General features: G+C 39.8%; 1 protein-coding gene across 1 annotated transcript; it reads left to right on the plus strand.

Annotated features, from left to right (window-relative positions):
• Positions 1 to 213: 213 nt before the first annotated feature.
• GPR12 (G protein-coupled receptor 12) lies at positions 214 to 1,218 on the plus strand. Its single transcript, XM_010019659.1, has one exon. The coding sequence runs from the start codon at positions 214 to 216 to the stop codon at positions 1,216 to 1,218; it is 1,005 nt and encodes a 334-aa protein (XP_010017961.1).
• Positions 1,219 to 11,143: the final 9,925 nt, after the last annotated feature.

Genomic DNA, 11,143 nt, shown 5'->3' on the forward strand with positions numbered 1-11,143 from the left:
CCCTTAGCAGATAATCTCGGGCAGTTTAAAATACCCCTCTCTGTTTTGTTTGTTTGTTTGTTTTCTATTGTCACGTTTATGTAACAAGTGCCTGCCTGCACATTTAGGCTGGTGTTGCCGTCTAGGGCGTTGCATGCTCTGGGGGTGCTGTGTCCAGTGCTGTGTCTGAACATTAAAAAACATGTCTTTCTGTTGGAGAAGACAGGGGTTAAAATGAATGAAGATCTGAAGGTTAATTTGAGCTGGCTGCCTCAGGATCATGTAGAAGCCAGCTCTACCGAGAATGCCTCAGCCACAGGCTCCTCCCTGGTTCCTGTCGTAGACCCAGAGCCAGAGCTTTTGGTAAACCCCTGGGACATTGTCTTGTGTACTTCAGGGACCCTTATCTCCTGCGAAAATGCCGTTGTGGTTCTTATCATTTTCCATAATCCCAGTCTTCGTGCCCCCATGTTCCTCCTGATAGGCAGCCTGGCGCTGGCAGATCTCTTAGCAGGCATTGGATTGATCATCAATTTCGTTTTTGCATACCTTCTGCAATCAGAAGCTACGAAACTGGTTACGATTGGACTGATTGTTGCCTCTTTCTCAGCATCTGTCGGCAGCTTGCTGGCTATTACTGTTGACCGTTACCTCTCCCTGTATTATGCTTTGACTTACAATTCAGAGAGGACTGTCACTTTTACCTATGTCATGCTTATATTGCTCTGGGGAGCATCTATCTGTGTTGGACTGCTGCCTGTAATGGGCTGGAACTGCCTCAGAGATGAATCCACCTGCAGTGTTATCAGACCACTCACTAAAAATAATGCAGCTGTTCTTTCAGTCTCTTTCTTGCTTATGTTTGCCCTCATGCTGCAGCTCTACATTCAGATCTGTAAAATCGTGATGCGCCATGCCCATCAGATTGCCTTGCAACACCATTTCCTGGCCACTTCCCACTATGTGACCACCCGAAAAGGAGTGTCTACTTTGGCCATTATTTTGGGGACTTTTGCTGCTTGCTGGATGCCTTTTACGCTCTATTCTTTAATAGCAGATTACACCTACCCTTCTATATACACCTATGCCACCCTCCTGCCAGCTACCTACAATTCCATCATCAACCCTGTAATATATGCTTTTAGAAACCAGGAGATACAGAAAGCACTTTGGCTCATCTGTTGTGGCTGTATTCCTTCTAACCTGTCTCAGAGAGCAAGATCACCCAGTGATGTCTGATTGGCAGCTAGGAGGACGCTCCTTAACGTGTCACTTTCCAGGCGTTCTCGCGATGCTGTCTTTGGTCTAGATGTATTCATTAAATGGTGTGTGATGGTTTCATATAAAAACCACAGGATGCACTGACCTTTTTATAAACACAAAACCCCAGTGACCAAAATGAATCGAATGGTTTAAGGGAGATTTCTAGAATCAAAATCATCAGTGTTCTCACAGATTTATAATGTTGCTCAGGGTCTTTTTGTTATGTTACCCAGACTTTGTCATGTTTGTCATGATTTTACATTAAGTTTGTTAATTAAAGGTAGATTGAAACAGCATACCTCCTTTGAAATTGTTTGTATAATGGAGTTTAGTCATACTACATGTTACAGCCTATTGTCAGGGTATTTTTTTTTCCCTCTTTAATTTTTAAAACAGGAGAAAAGAAAAAAAGAAATCCCAAGTCCTGTTACCACATTGGTGTATCATCAGAATACTCTTCAAAGTAATGGCCAATTGTACTGTTTCATATGGTATTTATTGTCATAATCTCAGTGCAACAAATTTGCTCTGAGGAAGTAACTGTATAGCTTTTTCTTTTACATCTTTGCATGAATTAGCTTGGTGATTGTATTAAAGGGTTACCTATTCTTTCCTGAGCTCTGCTGGATGTTAAGACAGAAGCTATGCTTTGCCTTCCCTTTCAAAAGTCAGTCATATGTTGCCACTTAGGTAGGGGACATTAGAGCTCATTATACTATTAATTTTAAAAGGAATTCTGGAGGGATCCTCAAAATTTATGAAACGATACGGCCTCTCCTCAGACAAGTTTATCTTTTTAGAAGCATATAAGAAAATGTCTAATAAAACAACCCGTGAATTCTTGCAGTGTGTATTTAGCATCAGCCCTAAACGGTTCCCGTTAAGTTTGTTATCAAGTCAAAACTATTGCTACTTGTTTTCATTGTTGTTCTTATGTAATCTAAAATACTGGCATTTATAAATTCTCAGAGCATATCTGGTTCATAATTGTATGCAACCAGAACTGCAACACGAAACTATTTTCTCCTTTTCTGGCAGTTTCATCCATTACAGATTGTCATTCTTCGCACCGTACGTATGTCAGTTCACTTCATTGTAGGCCAACAGTTCTGCTCTAAAAAGCAGAGCTTCCTCTCACGAATGGTTAAATTTCAAACCACTTCTAACCTTTTTACTGGAGCCACATTAGAATGCACTAGAAATAATATTTCATTTTCTGATTTGAAGACATGATTGTCAGAGGGGAAATCTTCCTGACAGATGTTTTCGTGAAACTCGAAGTGTACCCTAATGTCAGTCAGCGCATAGGAGTTCATGGTACCATTTCCACTAGTGCTGATGGGAGCTCAGCGTGTTAATGCCCTGCCATCGGTAGGAGGTTATATTATTTCAAGTGTCAAAGTCAGCGTACTGTATTGTTGCTTCAGTATCTTCCATTACAGTTTAAATAAAACCAACAAACTCAAGTGTAAAAATAGCAATATTTACAGTTCAGTGAAAAATATACCTGTATAGTATAGATAGTAGAGACAACTGTGTTGCTGGTCTGGATTTTTCCAAATGGAATCTGTCCTTTTCATGTGGACATTTGAGTGACTGTAGCTTTTTGTGGCAAAGTTTCTGTGACGTGAAGAACCATATGCTATACACAAAGCTGAATCTCAAATGTGAATGAGTTGTCTGTAAACAAGGCTCTGTAGAGGTTTTTATGAGCAATAATTAATTTCAGTTGCAATGCTGGGCTCAAATTCCATTATTTACTTGGTTCAACCTTCATGGTATTTGGTTCATACTTTGTAATCTGATTAGTTTAATAATTGCATGGCATAGTCCAGTAGAGCTGTGAACTTGCAGCTCCCTTGGCTTCACTGCAATTTGCAGATGCTCAGCACAGTTAGACTGTGACCCCTGCTCAGTGTAGGATATTGATGTTCTTTATCTACTTCTGACTGCTAACGAAACTCTGGTAATTGCATTTTGGTACAAATTTTTGTATAAGAAACAGCCACTTCATAAATATCCGTGCTATGTATGCAAGCAGTTTTGCAAGTATGCAAAGTGTTGGAAATAAGCAGCGGTAAAAAAGTCATGAGCTGAATAATATAGAGAAGCTGAATAATGTAGAGTGGTACTTTTAAAAGCAAGAAATAAGTTAGTCATGCACAGTTGAGCCCTCTTCATCCTTTTCCCCCCAGTTGTTCTTCTGTATCAAATCACTAAGAAGTGCAATGAAGATGAGCAGCTACAACTGTGACCAGAATTCAGTCGGAGGGCAACTGTTGTTTTGCTTATGCAGACCTGCTCTCATCCTCTTGCACCAGTGTTTTTCTTTCCACAATATATGGGTGGTAGGAAAGCCAGGAAAAAAAAAAAACCATCACAGAGGGAGATAATGTCATTCACTTTTCTCATGCTGGTTCACCTAGTGTCCTTGTCATCTTCCTTACTCCACAGGCTGCTCAAATCCATAGAGGCTTTCCAGAGCGCTGAGGGAGCCGACCTTTTCCTTGTGCCAGAGCAGAGATATTTGTAATTGGAAGCTCCTCCCCTGAGGAACAGCATGAGTCAAATGGAGGAAAGAAGGATTAATTATAGAAGTCCCACAAAGCTAGCTCACAGGGATGTGATTTGCCCTCATTTAAGGAGTAGCACATGGTTACCTTTCACCATATGATCATGCCGCCCATATGCCTCCCAAGCTACTGCTGTGACCACCAGCAAGGATGTTGTCTCTTCCAGAAATACGTTCTAAAGTGGAGACTGCAGCACAGGCCAGAAAAGCCTTCTGGAAGTCAATGACATAGGTTTGCCTATGTCAGACCAGACTTTAACCTGGCTTGCAGTGCTGCATAGATGTTGCATAACATACCTACGAATGAGCTCTGGGGAGTACAAAGCTGCCTACCTCACTTGCACAAAATAAATGCCTGACAGACAGCTGCTTTTCAGACCCTGCAGAAGTAAGCAATTATCTGCTATCACCTCAGAGCTACAGTGTAGGTGCGAGTTCTGTATGGTGAGGTGCCAGTATCCATAAGAGATCCCTCTGAAACTGGCAGAAATCCAGCTTGTAGGATTCTGACACTCTCCTGTCCCATCAACCAACACCTGTGCATAAGACCAGGGGTGTTAGAAACACCATTCAATGTCAGTGAGGTATCTCTCATATCAATGGCAAAAGATTTCTCTTAGTGTTACCTGAAGAACTGAAGTTATTTTTTATTTATTAATGCACTTGACCCAAAGTTACCAACAGGTTGTATCTTCATGGGCAAAACTTACTGTATTCAAATATTCATTCTCAAAGCTGGGGGGAGGATTTTTTTTCTCTCTTTTTTTTTTTTTTCCTTAACCATTTCTCCTATCAGTGAGATTTTAGCAATAAGGGGAAATATGTTTTTAGCACAAGAGCAATAAAATCCTCAATGTTGCATAAACTGCTGAGTAAACGCTGAGCAATAAAGAGGAAGCAATATGTTATTTAGACAAAAACCAGTAACTTGCCTAAGTAAGCAGAAGTCTTCCTTTGTTAAGCAGTTGCTATTGGGCTGATGTGGGACATTATTTCTTGTTGGTTTGTGTTGCAGTTATTGAGTTCCTGAATAGAATTACTCAGCAATAACCTTTTACCTTTTTTCCACGAATTTCCCAAATTTGTGTTATTTGCAGGAGAGAATTATGTCCTGCAGCAGGGATTTTTTTTCTTTGGCATTTAGTTGCACAGCATTCTACGGATAAATTCATTGCATTCAGGGTTTCCGATTGTGATTTAACACTGAAAATACTCTTCACCAAACAGAAACTGAGAATACCAGAATTTATCATGCCCATCAAGATGGATATGATAAATGGTGCTGACCCATCCTGAGGGCAGCTTGGCTTTTAAAAGAAGGAGATTATGGTATAATTGAAGAAAACTCCTACCAATACCCAGGGTATTTGGAAGCTGCTGAAAGGTCTGCTTTCATGCTTATCTTCCACCATGGATGCTCATTGACATAAGCAGCTGCATCCATCTTTCATGTACAGGGGCCAGCTTTGAGGCATCTTGGGGTCACTAAACCGCCTCCATGGACAGCAGTGAACTTCGGCTTAGACCAGCAGCCAGTCTGTCCCCAAAGAGTTATTTTTGTTGCCTCATTTTCTTATAGATTGGTTAAGATACTTGTGGATTCATTTATCAAAAGTGATAAGCAATCTGCCATGTGACTGGAAGTTGGGGTAAAATAGCATCACTACGAATCAAGCCCCTGAAACATAGCTGCACATTCATTACTTTAAAAAAATGGGGTTCTGTAACATTCAGAATCCCATTTCCAAGATGTTTACCCTGACTTTTATGGAGAGAAAGTGTGTATGGTCTGGGTTTTGTGCATACAATAAAGAAAGAAAAATCAGAATTGGACAGAGTGGTCACTATTGAAAGAACCCATCAGCTGTTCTGTCGCTTTATCAGAGATACTGAATAATTCTCAGACCTTGAAACAGAAAACAACTCTGGCAGCTTTTCAGGAAATCCTGGATCCCCACAAGTCAGTGTAAGAGCTATATAGCAAAAATAGGAGGACTTGTGTGGTTGCCAGTGCAAAACAAGTAGATGTAACAGCTCTGTCATGAGTGGGAATAAGAACAGCATACCTGCACACCAGCTGTGCACAGATCAAATCCTGGCTGTGTAGGAATGGCACCAGAAAAGGGTGAACAGCATTTCTTTACATTGTACTCTTCAGGAAGACAGTATCAGATAGACTCTCAATGAATATGGATCCGATGTTGTAAGAATTCAAGCATATTTTAAAGTGCTACTGACCAGCTTCAGGAAGAGGCATTGTAGTGGTGTGCTTCTTGAGGGGGATAAAGAATGCAGCTTGATCTGTGAAAGAAGTAATTACGGATGATGTTAAATATCTGCACATAGACTCATCACATCTCTTTGGCAGAAAGTTTGAGACTCATTTTAAGGTCTTACTTGGCTGCCACTTTGGAGCAGCCAGTTCTAGAACAAGAGGGTGCTCCAGTGCAAACACTAAATGCAGTAAATAATCTCTCCTTCCTTACGTATTTATCAAAAAGAATGAAGAGTTATTTGCAGTCAGAATTGTTTGCAGCTAGACAACATCTTCTGAATAATAGGAAGCCACTTTATCAGAAGAGTTTGGTAACTTTAGTAGCAAACTCAGAAAACCAGATTTCCATGTACTTGGTGTGTTGCACACTTAGCTTATTGCACATTAGCAAGAAACCCTGTAATGTGATTGCTATTAGGCAGCAGGGCTAGTGGAAAGCATGTGAAATTTGGTGCTTGGCAAAATAAAAGGCCAGTGTAGATAACAATACTTTGGTATAATTGGGAAGCACAATTTAAAATTATATTTCAATTTCCAGGTTATTTTTTTTTCTGTGCATTTTTTTTTTTTTTTTTTTTTTTTTTTTTTTTGATGCCATGATATCAAGTAGGGGTTTACCCTGTCTTTCAGTGCCACAGTTAGTTTGGCTGAGTGGTAGTCCAGAGATGTGCAATGGAGCAAAAATAAATCTCTTCATCTCTGCTTATAGAGAGGGGACTAAAAGGAAGGAGCATGATTTATATGTCATGAATAAACAATAGTACAGGAAAGATAAATTAGGCAGGCATATCTCCCCCATCTGTCAGTAAAAGAATGATGAGACTCCCAGTAGACTTGAAAGGTCTCATCTCTGGATATGCTTTTTTGGTAACAAAAGGAAATTACCCCATAAAACTGGGTGCTACTGGCTTCTTCAGGCCAAGAATTTGCAATTTCTTTTAAGGGATGAACTGGAAGGCCATCTACTTTCATATTAGGTGGGTGCTGAAAGGCAAGAGGATGAAAGTCTTTATGGCTTGGTGACTCAGCCGGGTACTCGGTGCTTGAGCTTGGATGGGGAGGATGCTTGAATAATTCATCCCCTGTGAGAAGGTTATTTTGAACTGTCCGTTTTGAACCTTATCCGACATACACAGAGCACCTGAGAGGGGCCCTGGGGCTGCCATTGTCCTGGGGTTTAGTGCAGCAGCCTTGTGTCCTTGAGGCTGGCAGTATTGCTGTTCCTGGAGAATGGTGTCCAGAGAACAGAGAGGAGGAAATATGATCAGAAGTGAGATGAAAACATGACCTCATATGTTTTATTCACATTAGTAAGGGCTTTTAATAGAGTACTTGTCTTGTTAGCATGGTCTTACTTGGCTCCACCTAAAACTAGTAGAAGGGTTTTGTGGAAAAACATTGAAAATACGGAAGTAGAACCAATAGCAGACTACAGTAAGTCATTATGTATTTCTGTTTCTTTTGAGGAGCAGGGGAGTCTATAAATTTGCAGTAACTGTTTCTTTGAAAACAGTATGCCTTTGCACTAAAAAGAAACATTTAAAAAGTCCATGCTGCCATTTATTCACAAAATTCTTGTGATCTTATATACCTGACAAGAAGAAGAAACAGTTGCATATTTCACTGACTTACACGAACTTCTGGAAGAGAAGGGGAAATACCAAACCTGAATAAGCGTTAGATGAAACCATATTGCAATTACCTAGTGCATCACTGCTGTGATGCAAACTAATTCAGTGCCATTGAAAGGATGAGGGGAGATTTTCTAGTGGAGGTTCTTTGTGAATGGGCTGAGAGAGTAAAACTTTATTTAAAACAAAGGTCGGTTAAACTTGTTATCCCAAACTCTTTGAATAGTCTTTAAGGGAATTGTCCTCACCTCCCAAACCTTGTGTTTTGCACTCTCAAGCCATTTGATCCCAACCACATGATCTACCATGATGTCTGAGTACAGGCTTAGTCCCAGTTTCCCAAAGAAAAAACAAGTCAATGCTGACTGCCTGTGCTGAAGACTGCATCCTGCAAGGATTTACCTTAGAAAATGGAGGAGCCTTCCACTTTTAAGAAATAGATGCCAACAAAATAGATCGGTTTTTCTAAGAAGTATAGACTAATTCTTAAAAGGAAATACCTATGTACCTTAAAGAATTGGAGTATTTTAGTATGCTGTTAGTTAAGTATTATGAGCTTTTATACTTAAATAGCAGAGTTACATATGTAAATATATGTATACACACACATAATTATTATTTAATTTACTATTTATATGTATGATATACTAGATAGATACTTCAGTGTTGTCATGGTCAAAGTGTAACCTCTTCATAGAGGCAGTTTCATATGATTAAAGAAAAACATTGCCAAACTTGTATGAATGTTGCAAACACTGAAAGATTCAGTGATAAGTATTGGTATTTCAACAAAGACAATCTGGAGGTGTTGGAAGGGAGGTGAGATCTTACGTCTGCAATTTGGACAGCTCCCACTGACAGCATTGGGATTACAGGAATGTGTTATATGGCCATGTATGGGACAGAATACAGGAAGGATATTGATTGCTAACATGAGCCTCTGTAGCAGTTTTATGTTCCTGCACACATGGTTGCCTGTTCTCTCTCTCAGTGTCTTTCACAGGTGCTTTGGTAACAGGACTGCACAGATCATGGATCTGATCAGCAGTCCATGTGGTCATACGAGAAGTGCACATTTTGCACTGGATCTTACTAAGCTAGGGAATATTACAGTACCTAAAAATGCTTATACATTTAGTTTAAAGGGCACATATGCTTCAGGAGCATTCTACGCAAAAGGGACTAGGACCTATAAGGTTTAGGACCAAGGTATGGAGCTCCTAATACATTGATTAATTATGGTCCCCATAGAATTTTCCTCTTACTTCAGTGTTTGCTAAGATGAAACCCATCAAAATAAACAGGAACTCAGCTTCTGCTGCTTTCAGGGAAGAGATGTTTTATAGAATGCAAATGAAAGCAGCATGGCCTGGCCCTTCAAAAATTGAGATACCCACATCCTGAAGGGGATGTTCTGTTGTGTCCACACGGAGTCTGGGGAGTTGTGTCCCAGCCGTGGGTTTGAATTTTGCTGCTCTTTGGTTGACCTCTGATGGTGTACCCTCTTGATATGTGAGCAACAGTCAGCCCACCTTGTGGTGCCTCTGCCCCAGAGGGCTCACAAGAAAATAGCTTTTTTACAGTGTTGATGGCAGGGTCAGAGCATACTCGGTTTGGAAGGGAGCTCTGCTCTCAGTAGAGAGCTTTCCGAAGACATGATGGAAAATAGCAAGCCTTCTTCAATCACATTCCACCCAAATTTCAGCTCCTTTCTTTTGTTTTTCCCTGTCAGTGTAAGCAGAGACTTCCCTTGGTCTGGGAAGGGGGAGAATAGCTCATTGCTGGGAGCTAGCACACTCCAGCATGCAGCTTTTTACGCAGCAGCCGTCCCAGAGCAGAGCAGCTGAATGTACAGTAGTCTGCTCCTAAACTCAGGCTGGTCCCACAGGTTAAAATGCTTAGGAGGAAAATGCAGTTTTCCAGAATGTGGAAATGGTGTATGTGATTTGTGCCAGAAGTGTGGAATGGGTATTGCAGCTGAAGAAGCAGGTGAATTGCCTAGATTGTATATACAGCAAAATACACAGTCTCTAGGGTTACTTGCCTGCGCTCAAGTATCTTTTCTGTTGAAGCGGATAGCAGTCCCATGTATGTGTGGAGGAGGAAAAGATTATGGACTTTCCTGCGGAGCCTCAGCCAGGGCCCACCAAAGGAAGTGGGCATTCTTATTTTTGTCATTATTTCTAGAAAGAGCCACAATAGACCACTAACCATCTTGTGTGTCAACATCTTTTTACTCTCTGGGGCTAAAATCTACAGTCATGTCATTTTTTGTTTGGTCTCAGCTTTACCGTTACAGCCAAACCCTACAAAAGTTGATTGTAAATGTGTTTACAAATAAAAAGAAATTTCATAGGATAAAATGTTATAACTGTGCCTCTGAAATAAAGCTATAAAACTCTGTATTTAACTTTAGGCCGTAAAATTTTAAATACCCTGGGCTAATAGAACCACTTGTAACTTTCTAGACTTACTAACTAGACCCCTACATTTTTTATTGCCAAATGCAATTAAAAATAACCTGTGGTTTACCACACTCATCTCATGAACTTCTCAGAGAACTTTTCCTGGGAAACATTGTACAATTCATGTCAACTCCTGAAACTACTGGCTGCAGTGTGGTTCCATGCTGGATTCTAAAAGCTTTAGCAAAAGCAACTGCATGGGGGCTAGTTCTCACGCTACACATCTCGCTAGGAGCCAAATGGCTTTAAACCAGTCATTTAAATTCTGCATGTTGTGCTTTTCAGATGAGAACCAATTACTGGTTTAGTATATAAAGGCCTGTGGTTATTTCTTATACTAATTTAGGGTTGTTTTGTTTTATCTTTTTTCATTTAACTGTGGTTGAAGTTTGAACCATAGCTAGACAGTATATGAAGTAATTTTAAAAGGAAGTGAAACATATTTTCCTCAGTTTCCCTTAAGCTTAAAGCTTTGGATTGCAACTACAGAGCTTCTTGTTGTATACAAGATAGTCATTTAATGCACTTTATTTAAAAAAAGGCACAAATTATTTTGTTTATAAAATGTTACAATTGCACTATGCTGTAAGGATCGGTTACTAAATATAAACTGTACAGTTTTGTAGTCAACATTGTGTTTAGTCATAAATGATTGAAACAATTACATGTTTTAGTTAAATGTTAATTTTATATGTGGTATATGTAACCATAAATAAATTTTCCTTTCTAATAAAAAAAGAATGGCTGTCTGTTTCATTTTATTGAATTTCACATTCTATTTCAAATAACAAAACAATATTCTTTCTAAAAATAAAAAGTTAAATATGTTCCAGTGCAAAGAGATGGCAGGTGACAATAATTAAACTCGGGGGATTAAATTCAGATGTACAAACTTCAGTTGAACTTCTGTAGATCCCCAGCAAGCACTAACATGTTACTGCAGGAGGAAACACCAGGT

Source organism: Nestor notabilis, unplaced genomic scaffold, assembly GCF_000696875.1.
Source record: "Nestor notabilis isolate BGI_N333 unplaced genomic scaffold, ASM69687v1 scaffold21498, whole genome shotgun sequence".
NCBI classification, from domain to species: domain Eukaryota; kingdom Metazoa; phylum Chordata; class Aves; order Psittaciformes; family Psittacidae; genus Nestor; species Nestor notabilis.

Excerpts from the sequence above, each read along its gene's own strand:
- GPR12 (XM_010019659.1), top strand. The coding sequence starts at position 214 with ATGAATGAAGATCTGAAGGTTAATTTGAGCTGGCTGCCTCAGGATCAT.